This window comes from Alternaria burnsii (genome assembly GCF_013036055.1).
Source record: "Alternaria burnsii strain CBS107.38 chromosome Unknown 700, whole genome shotgun sequence".
Classification (NCBI taxonomy): Eukaryota; Fungi; Ascomycota; class Dothideomycetes; order Pleosporales; family Pleosporaceae; genus Alternaria; species Alternaria burnsii.
This window is the reverse complement of record NW_024066121.1, coordinates 543,236-565,652: the sequence shown is the minus strand read 5'-3', so window position 1 is coordinate 565,652 and position 22,417 is coordinate 543,236. Positions and strand designations below refer to the sequence as shown.

Sequence of the window (22,417 nt, the reverse complement as noted above, 5' to 3'; positions counted from 1 at the left end):
AAGCCCGAACCCGCAAGGCGGCAATGGCAACCACGGATGTGAGCATGTTGGGGGTGGGTGTCACCAAGAGTCATGTTCTCTACTGCCCGTTAGCGGCATGTGCAAGAACCCTATTCCCAGTGACAAGCGTCGTGACGAGAGAACTTCAATTCTTCCAAACAATACCCACAGCTCACAATTGCCGACCGGCAGGAGCGGGACACCACCAACTGATGAGAGAACTTGAAAAAGTCTTGACATGGACATGACGATGGTGGTTTGGACTTTTTTTTTTCTTAGGCTATTCAGGCATCCACGTCTTCCCATCTACAGCCTTCCCTGTATTCTTCCCAACCTCCTCGTAGCAACAACCGCCATACACGCCGAACAGGCCCCAATAAACAAGCAGACTGCAATTGCATTCGGCCCATCCGTGCTATGATGTTCTTCGGGCGGCGCCTCGCTCAACTCGGGACTCTTTCCGGGCTCCAAGATGGAAAATACTACCCACGATATCCCTGTGCCCATGAATTGTGGTAGCGTCGTATATAGGTTCATAATGCCGAGGTATTGGCCTGAGCTTGCTCCGCCGCTAGAGGAAGATGCAGCACCCTTTTCGAGGTTGGATTGCGCTTCAGGAAGGTCGATGGAGGATCGCTTTGGGTGTGTCGAGTGCGCCGACGATGTGTTGAGGCGGTTGATCTCTACGCCGAGGAACGCAAAGGGAGCCCAGCAGGCTACGGACCATGATCTGTGTTGCATCAGTCGAGCTCCGTGGAGGAGGGGTTCACGGTGGTCACTTACACGCCACAGCAAGCGATGATGATAGTCGCATGTCTCAGACTTCTCACGAAAGGCGCCATGACCATGCTTCCTGCGAAAATACAATGCGCAGTTGTCCATGCTGTGAGTAGGCTTGGCTTATATCTTGCCAGCCCAGTCAACCGCTTAGGCGGATGGGAGAAGCCAGGGCCCTTTTCATCGTCTTCTGGACTCTGTACAAAGAAAGGTAGGAGAACAGACATTACGAATGTGATAATGGAAAAGGCGATGAGGGCCATGGAGCCAATGCGACCAACCTTGCCCGTAAGATCACCTGCTGCCTTAACCTCAGCTGGCGCGTCATACCGTAGGTATACCTCGCCAACCCAAGTCGTGCTGTAGAAGAGGAAAGGAAACCAGCCTGGCCAATCATTAGTACACAGTCCGCACAAATAGCACATCAACAACGTACCAATCCAAGCCCAGAATTGAACTGTACAGATGGCTTGGATACTTCGGGGCAGGTTCAAAGCAGTATGTGCGATAGTACCGAGAACTTGCTTGAGATCCAGCTCCTTGCCCTCTTCAGCTCCGTCATTAATAAGCACTCTTTCAGTAACCGCCCAGCTTGTCGTGCCAATCGCCAAGCACAGCGTCAAAGCTGCAACTCCCGTCAACTGCTTGAACTGCGTGTCTCCCAACATGGGCCCAAACACACTCCTCAGATCAATTGCTCCTGCGCCATACCCTATCAAACTCCCGACCGCAACCATCCTGCTCGCCCAACTACTGCCCATCTGTTGTTTCGAAATAGGCAAAGTATCGACTACCAAGCCTCTACAACTTCCCTGCACAGCATTGATGGCGAAATCAATCCCATAGATACTAAACACAGCAACGTATATCGTCGCGCTCTTAGCCGCAACCTCGTCCTTTATGAAGTACCGAACCACCTCTTTTGTCCAGCCTAGCAGCAGTAAGAACATGGCCACCAGTATCGTCCCAAAGAACATAAAGGGTCTTCGACGGCCCCATCGCGAGGTAGAACGATCTGCGACGACGCCGACAATGGGCTGCATGATGAGGCCTGACAGTGGACCGGCGACCCAAACAAGGGAGATTTTCGATTTCGTAAGACCGAGTTCGAGGAGGTAGGGTGTGCAATATGTCATTTCGACATTCCACGTGAACCTGCATGTTGCTTAGTACATGACACATGTAGACTTCTTGGGTCAGGATCGTATTCACTGCAAGCCTATGAGCGACGCTGTGAGCAACGCCATGCGTATGCTCTCAGTCGAGCCCTTGACTGAAGGCGTCCCCTGCCATTGCGCAACAGACGGCATCTTCCCCTAACACCTTGACGGCAATGCGGATGCAGTCGCGTGCGCTTTCTCTCAGGATCTTTCTCGTAATTTAGGCAAACGTGGAAGGGCGCATTGGGGTAAGCCGGATCGTGTGGTTCAGGTTTCGTATTACGTTCGCGATATGCAGGGTCCGAGGTAATCAGTCAACTAGAATAATGCGCGCTCAATGCAACAACGTATGAGATAAGGGAAAAGCAATAAGAAAGGTATATCGAGGGAGCGAAAGAAAGTTGGTATTTGTCTCTCTGCTTTTCTAGGGGTTTAGTTTGGAGGATCGCGAGGAGAGGGCGTGCAAAGGAGAGGAAACGTTGTCGTCAGCTCCATGGCTTGGCCGTGTCGCTTGTCGAGATGATTACGGATGTCGGGATCGTGGGAAGGGCCAAACGGCGGCCAACTATAGCTAGCGCGCTAGATTGAGCGGGCCGTGTGGCGCACCCCGAACGCGTGGTTCGGCGCAGCTTGGGCCGACGGTCATGGAGCTGTTCTTGCGGTTCGTGGGTTTGGCTTCCTTTGCTTGCTTTTTCTTTTTTTTCTTTGGTGGTAGGTCGTGTCAAAGTCCTGATCGTTACGAATACAGTCTGCACGAGTCAGATTTCCTCACATCACAGCATTACTCCATGGTTTAAAAACATGTTGCTTGATGTCCTACAAATCGCGAGAAACCAAACCATCTAACCCATAAACAAAAGGAGATCTATGATAAAAGGAAAACCCTGTAGCCATCGCTATGTACTGGTACGTATCCGGAGATCGAAACATGCACGAATATGCTACCAGCCGACTTCTCTAACATACACGGGTACACTAGCATCACCCTTCGTCCTTCCATTCCTAATCATCCTCAATGCGGAGCCTCGAGACGTCTGGAGACGAATCATCCTGGGACTCGAATCTTGGCAGCTGCCTGACAATGACTGGTGACTTGCCCTCATCACGGTCCGCGAGTACTGCTTGCACTATCTCGTACTTTCCTGTAATGTACTCATCCATGGTCCACTCCCTAGTCTCGGTGAGATCAGTGATCTTGTGCGCGATCTTCACCCCACCACGTTGCATCGGCACCAGATCCAACTGTCGCTCGCCCTCAAAGTAACCCCACCCATAAGGGTCTTCTGGATCTCCTGGGGTGATCGTGTACTGATCGGATGTGTGCTCGATTGTTGGATTGAAATTCTGTAGCAGCCAAACAGCACCGGCAGTACTCTCAGCACTGATGACCAAGACCAAGACCCAGTCTGTGCGCTCCCATAGAATCTTGCTGACGTCCTGTCCCTTGGGTAGCTTGCCGTTGTCTGACCAATTCTCCTCCTCAGCTGCACGAAGCTCTCCAACTTGAAAGCATACGAATCCAGTAAGACTGTTACCTAGGATGGTGCTGTTGTTGCTGGAGCTACTGAAATAAGATTCCTCTGAGATGTCAGCACGCCTCCTTCGGTTGCGGTCCTCGACCTCGTCTGAAGAGTGGATTATCTGTCCTGCTAGGTCGATAGCTACAATTGGATCGGTGGCAACCTGACGTGGGTCCTCCCAGTCGACCAGCTCCTCATCAGGGGCCAGTGGGGTGAGGGATGGGACGATGCGATAGCGATAACCGTTGTAGGATCCCGCGGGTATGTATGGGTAAACGTGTGTCTTTAGTACTGTGAACAGTTCCCTTAGAGAAACCTTGTCTGAGTAATCAGTTTGAGCGAGAGCTTTGAAGTAGTCCTGAAATGCCCCGGCTTTAGGCATCGTACGGATCTTGCAATCATTATTGTGTACCCACAACCAGAACTTCTCTTGGCCCTCAGCTGTTGGTAATGCATCTTCGAGGAGATCGACTTCGTTCGCGTATACGTCGTCAGGTAAGATGTCCTGGTCACGGTCGTCGGATCGGAGCCTCTCTCGCTTCTCGAACATTCTCTTTTGGATATCGAGAAAATTGGCGGCTTCAGCGGCAGTGTATTCAGTGGGGAATCTGAAATCCTTGTCTTTGTACTGTCTCCCAAGCTCCTCTCGAATTTTCTCGGCTTTTTTCGCGTGTGGCGATGTCATGGTGTGTACAATCGGAGGGGACGTGAGATGTGAGGGTGCTTTATGAACACTGTTCAGTGAGCGGATACAGTTGCGGTCGTGTTCGTGTTGAGTGGGTAGATGGGGTAATATGAACCACGGAGCGCTGAAAAATGGTTCGGAGGTGAAGGCCCCGCCCGTAATAGACGGTATCAGTCATATTATTTGGAAGCACGTCCAGGTGCGCCACGCTCACGTTCACTAGGGCTCTCACCTGAATGACCAAGACAATCAATTCAGCTCGCGCGTGATTGCGACGTTAGAACAAACTGACGAGGAAAGTATCAGCTTTTCACGTATCGAGCACGTGAAGTTTGATTCGGATCACGAAAGCAAATTTGTATTTCCGTGTTCTTTATTTGCTTGGTAGACTCGGTAATAAGAGCGAAACTTACCTAGTAATTATGTGTTCACCCATCCAGAAATGTAGACCAGAAAATAAGTTGTGCTTGTACCAAAGACGTGGACCAAATAGTGACTAAATCGCTAAAGCTGAGACCTTGGTAGGTATCTACAGCAAGTTTGAAGTTAGGCTGGCTTGCGTACTAAGGTTTGCCACCAGTGGCCTCAGGGAATCGTGTTTTGACAACCATGTAACCACAGCTGCAGTTTGGCCACCGTCCAATCAATCTGGAGATGTAAGAGCTGGACATAAACGAATTCTAAGACACTTCTGGAACACTAAAGTCTCCGCCTCCACACTTTCAAGGAACCTGTTTGGTATCGGGTAACGCTGACCATGAGGAAGACCGCGGGTCCTATAGGCAAGCAATCAGCCGCAAGTCTCACAAAACCACCGCCCCGGTGTCGATTGTCGGTACAGCAGCCATCAGCATTAAGGTTCCAGTCATCCAGGCGCCCGCAACGCCATGTCGTTAGCCCACAGTACACCATAATCAAGAGAGAAACTAAACAGCTCTGTAGAGTAGTGTACTTCTTCCTGACATGATAGAGCTAATTTAGAGTTATGTAAACATTAACAGAGAATCCTAAAGTCTACAATAATGTTGATCTTTGCAAATCTTCTTACTAAGGGCTAATGTAAGCTGTAAGGTAGGCCTTGTTATCTCTATACCTGTTTAGTCTTTCCCTTGGATGGGGCAGTAGACACATCAAAAATCAGTTGTCAGAAGCAACAAGCGTTGCGCTAACCACAAAGTTAAGCCCCCATTATCCTTGCAGACCGCGAAGATCTGAGTTCGCATATGTTCAAGAGTCGCGACTATCCTCAGGCAGCTCATCATTGTGTCTGTCAATTAGTAAAAAGATAATTGCCTGCCTCGAGATGGTATCTTTGTGCAATATCAATCTGTGAACAAGATTTGTCCATGGAACCATATAGGGTGGGGAGGTAGCATACAGATTGCGGAAGATGTTGGATTTGATAGCCAGCACCTTTGTCTACTAAATTATCTGACTGTGCAGATTCTTAGAGATCGTCACGGACACCCTCATAGGACGATTAATGTCTGAGAGCAAGCAAATGTCTATTAATATACTTATAGGTCTGAGATCGACCTACACAACTTCTTCTATCATCATCCTCTATCGTCCTCCATCATCCATCATCATCTATCATCATCATCGTGTTCAGTGGCTATCCTCTCTCAACCGAACTTGAATACCTTGGATCTATCGCCGAGTCTCATCACAAAAGCAGAATATGGCTCCCATCCCCACGCCGTCACGTAGTCGAAGACTGTTTGAATATGCTCAGCAGAATTAGCCCACTTCTTTGTCACATCGACAGAAGGACAACATCACATCCGCGCGCAGCGAACAACACACACACACACACACACACACACACACACACACACACAAAAGAGAAGTCTGAAGAGATATAACATTCCCAGGAAAGAAAAAAAAACACCAGCATTAAATACCCAACATCATCATGCGTCGTACGCCTTTGATCCCCCCTTCCGCAATTGCAGAAAGAACAAACGTGTAGTAGTTTGAAGCACATCTTCCATCCCTCCCAGAAGTCCAGCGACTAGACAGACACAGAAGAAAAAGCTGCTACTACAACTACGAATATTGGGTTCATCTGCGGCGCTTTATTTCCTTCATCTCGTCTCGTGTCGTTTCATGTCTAATACCAAATCTTTCGCTTTCGCTCGCTTACAAAGATGCTAAAGTTCATGCCTCAATACCTTCTTCAATCGTACCGTGTCCATTCATGCCGCCGCCGTTGATACCCATTCCGCCGGTCAGAGCATTCATGGCATCACCATTGCTCTGGCCATTGGGCATGTCGTCGTCGAACTCGAGCTTCTCTTGTTGCGCAATGGCTTGTTGAGAGACGATTTCGGCGAGGCGCTTGAGGCGGGGTGTTTGCAGCCCTGTCGTGCGTGTTAGTCGTGTTTCGATTGGATGATAGACCGCTGAAAGGAAGTACTTACAAGAAGGCGTGTATGTCTCAAGTGCTGTGATGACTCGCGGTTCCGCGATCTCGTATGGACCACTGTCCTCCATGTCGACTGCTGTGAGCAACAGGACGTCGCTCTTCTCTGTCACGCGCGATGCGACAGCCTTCATAATCTCGCCATTGATGGGCTGCTCGTAGTCGGCTACCAGGTATTGGTTCAACAGCTTCTGGATCTGGTTCGGACTCAACATCCAGCAAATGTCCTGAATGATCTCAATGTCGTTCAAGGTAGCCTTTTTCAGCTGGAGCAGCTTGGTAGCTTGCATCAGATGCTCAAGCTGCAGAGTACCCTCGGGCATGTCATGCGATTTGCACCACTCTTCGATACGGGTGATGTTGTAGTTGATCTGCAGACCTCGTTTCCATGAAAGGAAGTTACGGCGCATGAGCAAGTCGTTGAAAGCAGTAACACCTACTAACCTCAACAACTCAGTAACACACTGTGTGATGATGGAGTCTTCCAGGTAGTAAGCCTTCATTGCCTTGTAGACGCTGTTGAGTAGAGTGAGTAGGTTGTCCATGCTGTAGGCAGGGGTGTTGCTGCCCTGAAGCAGCTTTCCGAGGAAACGGTTGCTCTCGTTGGTGACGAAACCAGGCAGCGATTGCGATTCGATGATAGCGGGGATGATCATCTTGTGCAACTTCTTCTTCAGGACCTTCATCCAGGTGTGGTAGATGTTGAACTCAAGACTCTCAAGATCATGCTTGACAATCTCCAATAATCGGTCGTACTCGTAGTTGTCGGTCTTTTGTTGCTCGTACCAATCTTCAGCAAGGAAGACGAACGACAGCATCTCGTGTACGTTTGACAACCAGAAAGCACCTGGGTTGATTGCATCTTCCGCATCGTGTTGCATGACCTCTTGTTGAATCGATTGCATGACGTTTGCGAGGAAACGCTCCGACTCCTTGACGAAGCCGTTGTTCCACATCTCTGAGGTGACAAGGTTGATGAGATACGCAGGGAAGAGGACCTCCTTGTCGGTAGGTGGCGGTGTGGTTGTGGGCGATGGAATCTTGAGGTTCTTGATCAGGCCAAGGGTGACCTCATCGTTCAACATATCCTCCTCAGCAAGGATGTTCTCAAGCTCAAGCTCGACATTATCAAGCTGAGCAAAGGTTGAACCAGAAAGGTTCTGCCTGTGGATAGTGGAACCAGGAGCCATCGAGACAGGCCGTGGGTTGTACTGTTCGCTGAAGCGGTTGATATCGCGGGTATCCGGTCCGGCACTGCGCCTCTTTGGCTTCTTCGACGAGACGAGCTTGATCAAGCTGCTGGGGGCTACAGAGGTGGAGTGACCGTTGGTCAGGTCGGCGATGGGGCCAGATCGCTTCATCAGTTCGACCTGCTCTTGCAACTCAGCGAGCTGTTGACGGAGCGTCATCTTTTCGGTCTCGGTAACATTGCTCCTCCTCTTAGATTGTTCCAGGTCGTCTGTGGTCCTCTTAAGCGACGCACGGAGTTCCTTCTCCTCTTCCTGAAGATGTCGCATCTTTGCAGTGCTTTCTTCGTAGCTTGTCTGCAGCTTCTTGTATTCGTCTTCCATTTGGCTGAGCTTGGCGGCGGTGATACCAGCCTGGTTGGCTTCGGCTTGAAGCTCCTTCTGACGGTTTTCGAGGGTACGGCTGCGCTCCTTGTACGATTTGATCTGGCTCTCGTAGTTCTCCACCTGCGACTTGAGCGACTTGTTTTGCTCCCTCATCGTACCGAGGTTCTGGGTAAGCTCCACAACCTTGTTCTCCAGCTTGTAAGAAATGTTCTTGAGATCGCGGGATTCGGCGCGAAGGACCTTGTATTCCCTGCGGGCCTTCCTTCCTCTCCAGAGTTTCTGGACAGTGATGATGTCGTTGATCTCCTTCTTGTACGCGCGGATGTATCGTTGTTTGCGCCAGTTGCGTTGGATCATACGAGCAGCATCTCCAAGCCTCTTGTCCAGTATGTTCTTGCGGAGAAGGAATCCCTTTGCGGCAGCCTCGAACTTGATGAGCGAGTTTCGGACGACAAGGAAGCGCTTGCGATCTTTGCTACCTCGCCAAACCCTCTGAATGGTAGTAGCGGCCTTGACCTGCCTAGCCTCCTCAGCCTGTTCCCTAGTCATGTAGCCCCTAGCCAACGATTGCACGAGAATGACAGCCTCACGCATCTCGAGATAGATACGGCGGTAGTATTTGGCTCGGAGGTTCTTCTGGATCATGATGGCCGCATCATTGAGACGGGCTGTGCGTAGGTTCTCGAGGAACGCAAGCATACCAGCGCGGAAGAAGATCTTCGTTAAACCCATCTGGTACTTGTCGGTGCCATCGTTCTTGCCGGCACCTAAGGCTTTCTTCAAAATCGCGGTAGCCATGTTTCGGATCTCAGGCGTCCAATCAGAGGACCTAACCAACATGTAGTAACGGAGGGCGAATTCTTCATAGGTCCATCGTGTGGGGTAACCCGCGCAACTGATTCTGACTGTTTCGAGAACACCACAGGCACGCAGTTGACCAAGAACCATAGGCCCATCGAATTGCCAGGCCGCCTTGGCCTCGTTGGGCTTGATACATCTAATGTAGTGGACGTCGGTCGAGTTAATAGTCTGCATAAGTTCGATAAGGGAAGACTTGAAGATGCCACCAAGCGTTGGCTTGCGGTTGGTCGCTATTCTTCGTCCAGCCGACATGGCAGTGCCCGGCTTAGAAGAGGCATTGGTAGCGGTCTCCTTCTCTCGGATCGAAGCAGCAGTATCCAAAACCTGGGTCAAGAACTTGTTGCTTGCAGCCTTGAGAACCTCCATGTGCTCGTCGGGCACAGTGTCTCTGTTCTTCTCGATGAAACCATCGGATTCGTATGTGACGTCGACAGCGTAGTGGCATACTGTGAAAGAGGACTTGCCGAACCGGGGCTTCTTGTAGAACTTGTGCTTATCTCCAGAGTAGTTGTGGTGCAGCTTAGTGACAAATTGCTCGTCTGAACCCATAGGCAGACGTGACTCTTCATCTAGTAGAGACAGGATACCCAGCTTGCCTTCGATGAGGTCGATACATGGCTGATTGTCGGCGAAGTCGATGAAAGTCCAGTCGATCTGTTCGCGCATATACTCTTCCTGCTCCAGCTTGAAAACGTGTGCGTTGAATTCTTGTTGCAACTTCTCATTAGCATAGTTGATACAGAACTGCTCGAAAGAGTTCTTTGCGAAATGCTCGAAACCGTAAATATCAAGGACACCAATGAAGGTGTGGGCTTGTGAAATAACCTCCTCGGTGGCCAGACTCTCGTTTGTTCGCTCAACCAGCCAGTCGAACAGACTGGAATAAATGAACTTGGCAACGGAATCTCGCACTACAATAGCCTGTTGCTGTGTCAAGTTGGAAACAATCTTTTCTCCTCTGGTGATGAGCTGCTTCTTTACGATCCACTTGGAGAAGGTGTTGGCATCTATTCCTAGCAGTGAACAAGCCGTGACGAGAGAAGGCTCATCTGGCGCAAGATTTGAGTCTGTTCGAGTTGCTGTGATCTTGATATCTCCCATGTGCAGCAGGGCTGCTAGCAGGCGCCAGATGCCAGCTTGAGTCTCGGCGGGCACACCGATCTTGGTCAAGGATTGTTTTGTAGCCTTGAACTCAGCCACGTCGTCCATACCTTCAATCACTGGCGCACTGCCTTGGTTGAGGTAGCTAAACTCCTCGACCGACTTCAGGGACAGCTCTTCGCGCTCCTCGTCCGTCGCACCAGCTACCAACTGGTAGAAGACGTGGTAGTTCCGCTCCTTAAGCGGCTGAAAGACCAGTCTTGACCGTTCCAGCAGGTATGTCCTAATCTTTGCACCAATAATGTCGGTTTGCTTGTTGAACATGATCTCGATGTATTTACCGAATCGCGACGAGTTGTCGTTACGGGTGGTTTTGGCGTTACCGAAAGCTTCCATGATGGGGTTGGTAGCCAGAATCTGTTCTTCTGTCTCACTCATCGAGTCGGACTTGCCTCTCCGCTTGTGGGGGTTGTCGGGCGACTCTCGTGTCGCAAAGTATCGCATGATGTATTTGGCGCTGACCGTCTTTCCGGCTCCGGATTCACCAGAGACGACAACGGTCTGGTTCTTCTGGTCTCGCAACATGTCGCTGCAGAAGGTTAGTGGCTGCCACGGCGGGTATGGGGAGCGGGGGACTCACGCGAAGGCCTCTTCAGCGATGGCGAACAGATGCGGAGCGCCGTACGATCTCTGCTTGCCAGCGTAGACCTGTACCATGCCCGGTACGTATAGCGAGTCGACTCGCGCAAAGGGATTTGTCGCGATGAGGACGATACCGGAATATGTGTAGATCTCCTTCTGCAGGTAACGTAGCTTGATGGCCTGGAGCACTGCACTCTCGTCAGTATGCCATGTTTCCCACGCAGATTGGGCGGGCCGTACCAGCCGGCTCGTTGAGATGTGACAGGTTGGTAAGGTCGTCGCTGGCCTCGAGCATGGCCGGGTTCATCAGCGGCGGGAGATTGGGATCATTGCCCGTCTGGATGGCAGACAGCGTCGTCTCGACGGTTTTGGTCTGCACAGTCAATCATTGTCAGCCGCCGTGTTGTGCAACAGTGCAGTGTCCTCTTGGGTGCGCGTACCTCGCCATTCTCCAGCGTGAAGACCAATGTCACTTTGTCTCCCGCAATCTGCTTGTCCGTCACCTCCGAGGCAACCCAGCCCTCGGTGGTGTCGGGCTGCCATGCCCGGGTGCCGATGTCGTAGATGTGTGCCATGGTGGGTGGTTGCGGTCCTGCTTTCTCCCCCTCCAAATGGCGGTGCGCAATCAGGGTCCAAAGGCGGCTCCCTGGTGGTGGTGGACAGCACGCTCAGCTCGCTAATTCGGTGCGGTCGCTGGCTTCTTCGTGGGCCTGGTCGTGGGCGTCGTCAGCGTGGGATGTCGCTGCAGTCACAGGGCTCGATGCATCCCTAAAGGAGAGAAGTGCAATCGTGTGGGCGAAGATATGCGAACTGCTGCCCGCCGTGTTGTCGACTTTCTCTGGTCACGCTAATCGCCTCTCACCGCCAACATCCCGCCAGCCCGCACAGACCTCCTCCAGGGGGCCGAGCCAACCACCACTGCTCAACCTCTTGGAACCACTGGAACCGCGCACACAGCCGTCTCACCATATGCACCTCCTCACAAACGCACGCAAAATAGCCTCACCAGCCTGCGTCGGATCGGCACCCTCCCTCGACACTTCTGGAGCAGCCTGTGACGTTGCTTGTCTTTCCTACCTGCTGCGCACCACGACCAATGCATGCCAGCATGCTTGCTCGCACTGTCCCCTTCTCCACTCATGTCATCTAAAGCGTCAGTCCTTCCCCAGAGTTTATGCAAGTAGACTCCTTGCAAACGTTTCGCCTCTCGGGAATCTGCCTTCTCCCACATCCGTTCTTACTTGACTGGGCTGCCTGAAACGTGCCGCCTCACCATGATACGTGGGCGTCAACACCTCATTGTTCTTCAACACTGGGAAATCCAGAGCACTAACGACCAACGTCTTGACCCATCGTCAAAGAGATGGCTGGGAGGTCATGGCTCAGCTGTATCCACCACGACGTGACTGTGCACTTGTACACCTGTCTACGGGGCTGTCACCGACACTCCACGAGCTCGCTACCAGTAATTAATTGCCGCTGTATGAGACGAGGAATTTTGATGAAATGACCAAGTTGAAATGTTCCAACCCGTTCACTAAAACTCGTCGACGTAGCTGCGTTATGAGAGGCTCTGTATGCAAGTGCCTAGTTGTCTTGAGATGGAGGACCAGAGGGGCAAATGGACGATCACGTGCCATAGTGCTTATCCACGAATCACTCCCAACAGGCAGCAGCAGCCTTCCTGTCCATCCACGAATGCCGCATCGCTACCAATTTATATTGACACGACAAGGTGCTCTGAAGGTGTCTTCTCGAATCCATACTACAGCGCCACAAGACGAAAGACAGCAGCTGCATTAGGATATATTCTGCCTGTTGCATACAATGCAGTAAAAGCGAGCTTTCTCATCTCCCGAATGTCCCTTCTACCTATCATGAACGACATCATCAAAGCCATTCATCTTATGGGCCAGAAATCTAAAAATGTCAAACTGAGGAAGAGCAGTACGTGCGACCGATGTTTGTCAACATGGCCAAAAGTACCCTTCGATGAAGTCAGTGTGGATATCTTCAGAATCGAAGAAAGAGCAGAAGAGCTACTGTTATCGACATGTAAGGCTTGTCAAATACTTGGAATGGCGATGCAGGTATACGAAAATGAAACGCCTAGCTTGGAAGGACCTTTGTTGTTGCGTTTGGGACGCTGGTCACGGTCAGGCCACTCAGGCGTGGCCACCCTTCATGATTCGAATGGCGTCAGAAAAGGGGACAGCGATCGATCCGCGATCGTCGGGATTCGGTGTTCTGAGTTTTCTACAGCTGGAAGTCTAGAAGTACACGAAACCCTCGAGGGGTCACACGTTGATTTTGATACAATAAAGATCTGGCTTGAAGAATGCGACTCGCATATTCGGTGCACGTCCGGTGTACGACAAAAACCGCAGAATCTAAAAGTCATCGACTGTATGGAAAGAGCTGTCATTTCAGCACCCATGAACTGCCAGTATGTGGCTTTGTCATATGTATGGGGTGGCTTGGTCTTCAAGACAGACTCGACATCCGGACTTTTGCCTAGTATGTTGCCTTGTACTATAGAGGACAGCATCAAAGCTACCCTACTTCTAGGGTATCGGTATCTCTGGGTTGAGTGAGTTTCTCCGCTCTAGTCGTTCAAGAAGTCTGGGCTAATACAAGTCACAGCGCTTTCGTAAGTACTACTCCTAGCAAGCAAGCGTATCTAATAAAAGTGTTAGTGTATAAATCAAGATGACGCAGAGGATAAGCATCATCAAATTCAACAGATGGACTTGATATATACCTCAGCGATGCTCACCCTGATCGCCGCGGCAGGCAATGACCCCTCTTATGGCCTACCAGGTATAAGTAATGCACGGAAGTTAAGGTATCTAGAAACTGCTATTGGAAATGTGTCGATATCATTTACTCCAAAGGCGGTCTACGATGCTGTTGCCGATTCCCCATGGTTCACACGGGGGTGGACATTCCAGGAAGGCTATCTTTCACGCAAAAGACTGTACTTTACTGAGAGTGGTGTGTTGTACATTTGTAGGAAATCGTATGAACACGAACGCTTTTGTCGTGGTCTTGCTGGATCGGGTGTCTCTATGCTCAGAGGTAGCGTGGACTCGCGAGCCTTCGAGATTGAGGACGATGGACATAGGGTGCTCCACGAAGTCATGCGATTGCTGGAGCAGTACATGACACGTCAACTCAGCTACGAGACTGACGTTTTGAACGCGATACTGGGCGTCTTGAACTACCACCATACAAGAAACCTGTCTATTGGAACCATATGTGGCCTGCCATACCAAACATCGATTGCTGGCCCGGGTATAATATGCCTAAATTGGCGGCACGACAGACCCGCTACCAGACGACTAGGATATCCTAGTTGGTCACCATTTGGCTGGGTAGGCCCTGTCAGGTTTTCACACATTGATTACCAATTCCATCCATCGGAAAAGGACGATGCCACCTTTTCTTACCACATTCGAGATGGGTCTGCGAACTGGAACCATCTGGACACCTTACAGTACTTACAAATCACTGTCAGTGTTCATGATCTACCCATCGTAAACTTAGTACGGTCAGATTCGGAAGACTTGAATGGCATGCTTTCAGAGCGCCTGAGAACGATGCTAGTGGTTCCTGCTGGCGGTACTAAGGTGAATCATGGAAAGCTTAATTATTACATGGATATCACGTGGGATACAGACCCACCTGATCACTACAACAACACCCGGGTCACATGCGCAATCTTCGACGATCATCAAGTCGTACCTAGTTGGCTGATGATACTAAGAAACCACGAAACCCATTACGAACGTATAGGGTTCGCGTCACGCGCAACCATGTTAAGAGCAGGAGGATTCCACGAGTTGGCTTTTACTACCAATGGCATACCGACCCTGCGCCCTATGGAGGGTACGACGGCTTACCCGTATGGTGGTGGTGGTAGAGATAAAAAAGATTTTATCTGGCTGCAAGACATCACAAGAAAAGTGACTATCACTCTTGGCTAAGATCCCTCCTCTATCAGTCCACTTCGTATTACAGGGGCCTTTCAGACCACGCAATATACGTTCGAAGCAAGAAGTCTTTCAAGCCTCGGCTCTGATTTGCCTTTCTACCTGCCTTGATCATATCGGCACATAAAGTGCGTCTGATCACCACCAGTTCGAGTGTATCTCGTTCCGTAATCAATGACTCGAGGATTCTCACCATGCCCTCTCCATCGAACATATCACTGTTCCAGGTTGTATCATGGGACTTAGCGTTGTGTGGAAACGAATTCACCTTGTCGGTCTGGGACGGAGCCGTGCAGCAGAGACTTTATTGAAGAGTCTTACCAGAACAGAATGAACGACCAAACAGAAGAGGTCGGTTACATGGGGGTTAGTAAATAAGGACTGGGTTGAGTTCGCTGTGGGAGGCTACGGATAACGGCTAGGGAAAAAGGTGTTCGCACTGAGAAGCCGTGAGTTGGACGTGACCTCATGGCAGATACACAGGCATACAAACGTGCAGATACAATGCTTCTCTTCTCTTCGTATCTCATGTATCTCATTCAGAATGCTAAGTAATAAACAACGCAGTGTTGAACTCTACTTTTCTATCCCTGTTCTTTCCTAGCCAGTGTATATGCAAAATCAATCAGACGCCATACGATAGCCTTCTACCCATACTTTTGAGGTCACAGATATGCGGCAGCGAACCTAAGATATCAGAAGCCGTATCGTTTTGATGTTGCTGAACGAGATCAATCGAGAATGGAGAACGCTTCTGAGCATCCTCGTGTCTTTGTTCGCGATCCCGGGAAGAACTGTCCGCCTAGTACAGGACCCTGGTACGGATACATGCTGTATAAGGTTAGCTGACAATTCCACAGTGCAAAAGGAAGCTGATGTAGACTTACAAGAAAGTTCCTCCAAGCTGGTAAACAAATCCCTAATCTCGCCCTCCTTGACTTCACTGATATCCGCCATGAGGTACGCGACATCGCCTCTTGAATCGGACATTTGCTTCTCGATGTTGTGGTGGAGAAGGATGCCGTTGACTTGTCTCAACACACCCGGCACGTTCTTGTGAATGTAAATGACACGCATGCAGTCTGGTTGGTCGAGAGTCAAGCTACGTAGGTTGACTTCTGGCAAGTTGACGGCTCCGAGCGTGGTACCCTCGTTGACGTAGCGGACGAGTGCTGTGCTGACTTCGACACCAATGGCGGACTGCGCTTCTTCGGTGCTGCCACCAATGTGAGGAGTGAGGATGATGTTCTTCAGACCAACGAGGTCCTTGGTCCAGGAGTTGAGGTCGCTGGAGAAGTAGTCGCCGTTGCCGGCGGGTTCGTTGGGGAAGACGTCGATGGCGGCACCTGCGAGTTTGCCAGAGCGGCTGGCCTCGATCATGGCGGGAATGTCGACAACAGTACCACGGGCGTTGTTGATGAGATAGCTGCCGTCCTTCATCCTTGCGAACTGTTCTTTGCCAATCAGGTTCTTGGTCTCAGAGGTAGCCGGAACGTGAAGAGAGACAAAGTCTGCTTGTGCGAGTAGGTCGTCGAGCGTTGCTACTTGTCGCGCAGTTCCCAGACCCATTGTAGTAAGAACGTCGTAGTAGATGACGCTCATGCCCATGGACTCAGCCAGCACACTCAGTTGGCTACCAATGTGACCGTATCCGACTATACCCAGCGTCTTACCGCGAATCTCCCAGCAGCCCTTGCTGACCTTGTTCCATGTGCCGTTGTGTAATTCCATCGAGCGGTCGGCGAGCTGACGGGCGAGCGCGATGATCTCGGAGATGACGAGTTCTGCGACGGAGCGCGAGTTGCTGAAGGGCGAGTTGAAGACGGCGATACCCTGGCTGGCGGCAGTCTGGAGGTCGACCTGGTTTGTTCCGATACAGAAGCAGCCGATGACGATGAGGTTCTTTGCCTCCTCCAGCACCTTCTTGGTGAGCTTCGTCTTTGAGCGAATCCCAATGACGTGGACATCGCGAATCTTCTCAATCAGCTGGTCTTCTGCCAGACTGGCCTTGATGGCCTCGACCTGGTATCCCTGGCCCTTGAGAATCTCGACACCCGCTTCGTTGACATTTTCGAGGAGCAGGACCTTGATGTCCTTGGTATCGAAAGGCTTTAATTGCTTGGCGAGCTGTTGCGCATGCGAGCTGTTGGTTTGATTTTGGCTGTTGAAGCTGCCGCCTGGTGGTTGGCGAAATGTCGAGGGCGGGCTGTGGAAGGAGAGGTTTGGACTGGTGCTGAGGTTGAGGCTGTTGGACACTTGACGTGCGAGTTGGCTGATGCCGCTGCCGGCAATGTCTTGTGCGGGACTCATGGTGTGTGCGCGGAGGTGGTTGCGGAGGTGGTTCGGGGGAGGGATGTGACAACTCAATCTGGTTGTTTGATCCGGAAAACGTTGGGACTTCTAGACTATTAATACTTAATGACTCTTCTATGGCCTTTACCAAACTGTGCAAACTTGGACGAATCACAGAGCAATTGCAAGGCAGGTTCTAGGAAGTTGCGGCTAGCCATGACTGGCGGCAACAATGCACAGCAACAACAAACGCATGTGAGCTGATATCCACTTTTTCCAGAGTACTTGATGACTGTGTGCAACTAATTTTCCCTACAGTGACACCTACAGTTGACTCAGTCGGCCTTCTCTGACGCGACGCTCCTCAAAAATTTCTCATGTCGCCGATGATGCCATCCCGCTCTGGCCCTTTACCCCACCAGGAATACCTAGCTTACCAGCCCTCCGCTTTCGGAAGTCAAGCATGCAGGTCCAGGCACAAGTGCTTCGTCATGGAAAACCAGTCACCACATATGCACGGTTGAGCGCTTTGATTCACGACATTGAGACGCCGTTGTATTCATTCATTATCTATTCTCTTGAATGTGCTAAAGTTGCTCGCACTGCCCTAAAACTCATATTCACTGTGGTCCCGAGCATACCTTACCACAGGCGTTCGTAAAGTGTAGAGCAGCCACCTACAACTTTTGCTCGTTCATGGGCCATTGGTATCCTGCAATTCTGTTAGCATTTTTCTTCTAGTTCGCTACAGAGGTGAGGTCCTACCTGCTGCGTCGCTGAACTTGTATCCGTAAGAAGAGGTGAAATCGTCCAAAACGGCAGGGCCACGGGAGCCTGATGATGGTTAGTAAATGTGCGCTTTGCTCTTCAATACAATACGAACCGTATGGGTACTCCATAGGGATGATCTCCTTGTTGTCGTCAAGGTAGTGCAGGAGAGGTGTGAAGATTCTCCAGCTGGCATCGAGTTCGTCGTCACGGACGAAGTTGGAGTGGTCGCCCTTCAATGCGTCGAGAATGAGCGATTCGTATGCCTCAGGAATCTTCAGGTCGGAGAATCGCCGCCTGTAGGTAAGGTCGAGTTCTGTGACGACAGTCTGCATGCTGAGACCGGGCAGCTTGGAATTCATCTTAATGTAAACACTCTCGTTGGGCTGCACTCGGATGACGAGCTCGTTTCGTGGAATGTCCTTGAAGATTCCAGAGGTGACATCCTTGAACTGGATGCGGACCTCGGTCTTCTGCTCGTTGAGAGCCTTTCCTGCCTTCAGGATGAAGGGTACACCGTCCCATCGCTCGTTCTTGATGTAAGCGACCATAGATGCGAAAGTGGGGCATCGCGAGTCCTTGGGGACTGTATCATCCTCCTTGTAGCCTGGCTTCTGGCCGTCCAGCGACTTTCCATACTGTCCAATGATGACGTTCTTGGGCTCGATAGAGGCCATACCACGGAGGACGCGGACCTTTTCGTCACGGATGTCTTCGGCAGAGAAGGAGATGGGTCGCTCCATAGCGAGGAGAGTAAGAACTTGGAGCAAGTCTGTGATTGTCAGTCATTGCTTCTTCCTACTATCAGTAAACCACTCACGGTTTTGCATAACATCACGAATGATGCCGAACTCGTCAAAGTAACCTCCACGACCTTCGGTTCCGAACGGCTCCTTGAAGGTGATCTGGACGTTGTCGATGTGGTTCCTGTTCCAGGTTGCGCCGAAGAACTCGTTACCGAACCGGAGAATCAGGATGTTCTTGACCATCTCCTTACCCAGGTAATGGTCAATACGGTAAAGCTCGTCCTCAGTCCAGTCTGGCGCCAATGCGCGCTGGAGCTCTCTCGAACTTGGAAGGTCCTTGCCGAAGGGCTTCTCAACCTGCATGACAGCGGTTAGCTGCATTCGTCCAGAAACATGCATAGGAGCTACTTACAATAACACGAGAAATGCCGTTCTTGGGGTAGCAGTTGCGCTTCAAGTGCTGGGACACTGTGATGAAGACGCTGGGAGGGAGAGCCATGTAGAATATCCTGTTGTTCTCCTTGCGACCCTTCTCAATCTCCTGCATGTGCTTCTCGAGTCCAACAAAAGACTCATCCTGGTCATACTGGCCCGAAACGTACGAGCAGAACTCGCAGAACTCATCTAGCTGCTTCTCCAATTCCTTTGTGGGGGTCTTGATGTAAGACTTGACGCGCTTGAGGTACTCCTCACGGTCCATCTTCGTGCGTGCATATCCGACAATGTGGATGTTGTTTGGGAGGAAGCCGTTTCGGTGCTGTGTTGGTGGTCAGAAATCGAATGCGAGTCTTGGCCGTGCAACCTACGAGACCGAAGAGCGCTGGGAACTGATATGACGTTAGTGTGATGATTCTCTATGTATTTGCTTCTTTACATACAGTCTTCTTCTTGGCTAGGTCACCGGAGGCGCCCAAAACAACAATGATGGTGTTGTCCTTGAGCTCCATATTTCTATCGCGAGATTTGTCAGCCGTCATGTTCAGCATGCTGCAAGGGTGTTGGGCGCTTCGCGCGTCGAGCGACCCCTCCGCCGAAGAGCGCGACGTGCTTCAGCAGAAAGTAACTGCCGGATAAATTGGTTGGATATCCAAATAGCTCTCCAAAGGCTGTAGCAAGTCGGTCAGAGACGGTGAGGGCTACTTACCCGGCATTGACCTCCTCTTGCTTGGGCTGGATAACTGTGTCCGCCATTGTGTTGATATGTGATGTAAACGCTTTGCGGGAGGGGGCGGGCGCAAGGTTACAGCTCAATTAAGGGCTGTAGGGAGTGATGGCAATAAGGTTAGACGAGAGATGTCGAAGTAAGGGCGGAAGCTACGGATAGGACGTTGGTGTGTGAGGAAAAGTCCTATGTAGTGGGGTTATCGGAGCTGCTCTAGCGGTTTCGCGTGGTGGTGACGTTGGTTAGCTTTAATTTGCCGCTCGAACGCCGGTGATAGGGTATCAGACAGGTATGCTTCACACAAACACACAGCGAGGTCTGACGTCCTTAAAAAGGTATCAGTAAACAACTAGGTCATTCTCCAAGCATCACTAAGCCGCCGCACGACTTGCAAAACATCTCCGGCACCAGTCAAAACCCTTGAAGCCCGCCGGAGGAGACCTTGCTAAAGCCGTACCCAGGGATGGGCGGACAACCCCACCATCACCATGCACTGCGCGTGGAACGGCTTCGTGCGCACTTGGCTGGAAGTCGATAGACTTTGAGGCTCTGAAACTCTGTTTGCTTTTCTACAATTGAGTTCCAAGCCCTCGGTCGTGTCGCATCACTGTCACAGCGCCCGAGGGAAGCTGCATCCCATGTACGGTTACCCCGCCGCGAGGCTCCCCGAGTCCGGACAATGTGTAAATTCTATTAGAGTATACACAAGCATCGGCACGTCTCAGTGTCTCGGGCTGGTACTTGGGTCTGTCAAATCCTCCGGCCCCTCTTTGAGTATACCGAGCGGACAGCACTGGTAAGCTAGTAGCTTTGGTGGGGCGCATCGTAATTGAAGACTGGCAACAGCCATGGCGTACTGGCCCCAGCAATGCTTTGCCAACGTGACGTGAAAGCACTGGCAAACGCGATGGATATGTGAGAATTTTGCCGTTGGCTATTTGGATCATCCCAGACCGTGACATGATGAGTGAACCGTCTTTCGCCGGTCCGATTACTCACACAGTCCCCAATATGCCGATGGGCGACACGCGACGGCATGTCAGTAGGCAGTCGAAGGGGACAGTTATCAACAGTGAAGCGTCAGGCTTACATATCCGCTGCAAGGCAGGGCCCAAAGAGGTAAGAGGAGGTTAGGACAAGCATGGCCTTTGTGGCGGCGGGACATCTCGCGGAAGAATTGTGCCTTCACTCCCAACAGTTGTACACAACGACAGGAGGTCCAGCATGCAGTCCTCGAGCGCACGTCATGCAGATGCAGTAAGTGGTATACTGTCATTGCCTTACTTGCCTCGACTGTCACGAAAGCGCAATGCCACTGAGCGAGCATTTTTTGCCCAACATGCATTGGCATACAACCAGCCAAGTTGCTCCCATGGACACAAAATGCATTGATGCCACCAATGCATTTCCTTTCTACAGACTTAGATTCCAGTATTCCATGATGCTCTTGTTTTGATGTTCTTCGGACGACGACAAGGCAAAGCGGTTGCGCCACAGCCTGTCCAGCTGTGGCTGGTGTGGCGCTAGTAAGCGAGAACGCCCCACTGGACATGAAGCAATTCGTCTTTCTCTTTGGCAACGACGACTTCTCTGTACTAACGACAGCATCAACCCCGACCCAGACGTCCCCTTCATCCCCCCGAGGCCGCCCAAAAAATTCGCCATGTCTGCCGACAACAAGTCCCACCGCCTTTACGTCAAGGGCAAGCACATCAGCTACCAGCGCGGCAAGGTTTGTGCGCACCGAATTCGCGTATTGTGGCTACCGTTCTGACGAGAAGGATAGAGGAACACCAACCCCGGAACTTCTCTGCTCAAGCTTGAGGGCGTCGACGATGTCAAGGCAGCTCAGTGGTGTACGTCCGCCCTGATGTCGCTCCGACCACGAATTTTGATGAGCTAACACACGTTCAACAGACGCCGGCAAGAGGGTAGCCTACGTCTACCGCGCACAACGGGCGATCCAAGGCTCCAAGATCCGCGTCATCTGGGTATGAACGCCAGCTACTCTGTCGAACGAGCGAAATCTAACATGAAAACAGGGCAAGGTCACCCGCCCTCACGGCAACTCCGGTGTCGTCCGCGCCAAGTTCAAGAACAACCTCCCTCCCAAGTCCTTCGGTGCCTCCGTCCGCGTCATGCTTTACCCTTCTTCGATATAAGCTGTTCCGATACGATCTTTGGCGACGGGAACGAACGGTCGAAAAGCAGTGGAGTGATGGATGATTAGGCGCAAATACCGGGCACGGAGCGAGAGAACAAACAGTAGTGTGGGAGACACCATGCACAGTCTCTCATACACGTAAATGTTCAGGCTGGTGCAACGGTGTCTTTTGGTTCCGAAAGTCCATAACAATGGCAAATTCAATCAAGATTCCTTCCAAGATCAATGATACTACGTTCAAAGTCATTGAGAGCATTGGCGTGATGTTGGGGTTGTAGCGCGGCGACTTGGATGATACATTGGTGTGCTGCTAACTGAGGCGTGTAGGTTCTCGTTCGCAACGTCCAACGCAAGCTCGACTCTATCTAACGGTCGCACAATCGCAACTCCGCTCGTCAACGACTCCCCAAATAATCATACTCAAGGTTCACAAGGAGCCCTATCGCCAGCCCGATCAGACGGTCTATGCATTGCGCCTCTTAGACACGGTAAAGCTTGCTATTACTACACAACACAGTTACGTCACAAGGACAGTCGAATCTCGATAC

General features: G+C 51.1%; 6 protein-coding genes across 6 annotated transcripts; 2 read left to right on the top strand and 4 right to left on the bottom strand.

The window, feature by feature from the left end:
* Window positions 1-306: 306 nt before the first annotated feature.
* Window positions 307-2,087, bottom strand: GT037_009281 (sucrose transport protein suc2; the record flags this gene model as incomplete). Its single annotated transcript, XM_038934328.1, has 4 exons — window positions 307-730; window positions 784-1,162; window positions 1,214-1,932; window positions 1,990-2,087. The coding sequence occupies 4 exons, from the start codon at window positions 2,085-2,087 to the stop codon at window positions 307-309; spliced, it is 1,620 nt and encodes a 539-aa protein (XP_038783130.1).
* An 852-nt stretch (window positions 2,088-2,939) lies between these two features.
* On the bottom strand, window positions 2,940-4,142 carry GT037_009280 (uncharacterized protein; the record flags this gene model as incomplete). Its single annotated transcript, XM_038934327.1, has 1 exon — window positions 2,940-4,142. The coding sequence occupies one exon, from the start codon at window positions 4,140-4,142 to the stop codon at window positions 2,940-2,942; it is 1,203 nt and encodes a 400-aa protein (XP_038783129.1).
* Window positions 4,143-6,302: 2,160 nt separating this feature from the next.
* GT037_009279 (class v myosin protein) lies at window positions 6,303-11,320 on the bottom strand (the record flags this gene model as incomplete). The annotated part of the gene is made up of 5 exons (XM_038934326.1): window positions 6,303-6,505; window positions 6,566-10,692; window positions 10,744-10,933; window positions 10,986-11,118; window positions 11,186-11,320. The coding sequence occupies 5 exons, from the start codon at window positions 11,318-11,320 to the stop codon at window positions 6,303-6,305; spliced, it is 4,788 nt and encodes a 1,595-aa protein (XP_038783128.1).
* Window positions 11,321-12,622: 1,302 nt separating this feature from the next.
* On the top strand, window positions 12,623-14,731 carry GT037_009278 (uncharacterized protein; the record flags this gene model as incomplete). Its single annotated transcript, XM_038934325.1, has 5 exons — window positions 12,623-12,800; window positions 13,008-13,262; window positions 13,314-13,335; window positions 13,389-13,395; window positions 13,442-14,731. The coding sequence occupies 5 exons, from the start codon at window positions 12,623-12,625 to the stop codon at window positions 14,729-14,731; spliced, it is 1,752 nt and encodes a 583-aa protein (XP_038783127.1).
* Window positions 14,732-15,539: 808 nt separating this feature from the next.
* Window positions 15,540-19,734, bottom strand: GT037_009277 (glucose-6-phosphate 1-dehydrogenase; the record flags this gene model as incomplete). The annotated part of the gene is made up of 10 exons (XM_038934324.1): window positions 15,540-15,568; window positions 15,625-17,105; window positions 17,711-17,741; window positions 17,795-17,863; window positions 17,913-18,569; window positions 18,618-18,900; window positions 18,956-19,300; window positions 19,350-19,370; window positions 19,422-19,494; window positions 19,688-19,734. The coding sequence occupies 10 exons, from the start codon at window positions 19,732-19,734 to the stop codon at window positions 15,540-15,542; spliced, it is 3,036 nt and encodes a 1,011-aa protein (XP_038783126.1).
* A 1,634-nt stretch (window positions 19,735-21,368) lies between these two features.
* GT037_009276 (ribosomal protein l35ae) lies at window positions 21,369-21,867 on the top strand (the record flags this gene model as incomplete). Its single annotated transcript, XM_038934323.1, has 4 exons — window positions 21,369-21,437; window positions 21,492-21,561; window positions 21,623-21,696; window positions 21,748-21,867. The coding sequence occupies 4 exons, from the start codon at window positions 21,369-21,371 to the stop codon at window positions 21,865-21,867; spliced, it is 333 nt and encodes a 110-aa protein (XP_038783125.1).
* Between the last annotated feature and the right edge of the window lie 550 nt (window positions 21,868-22,417).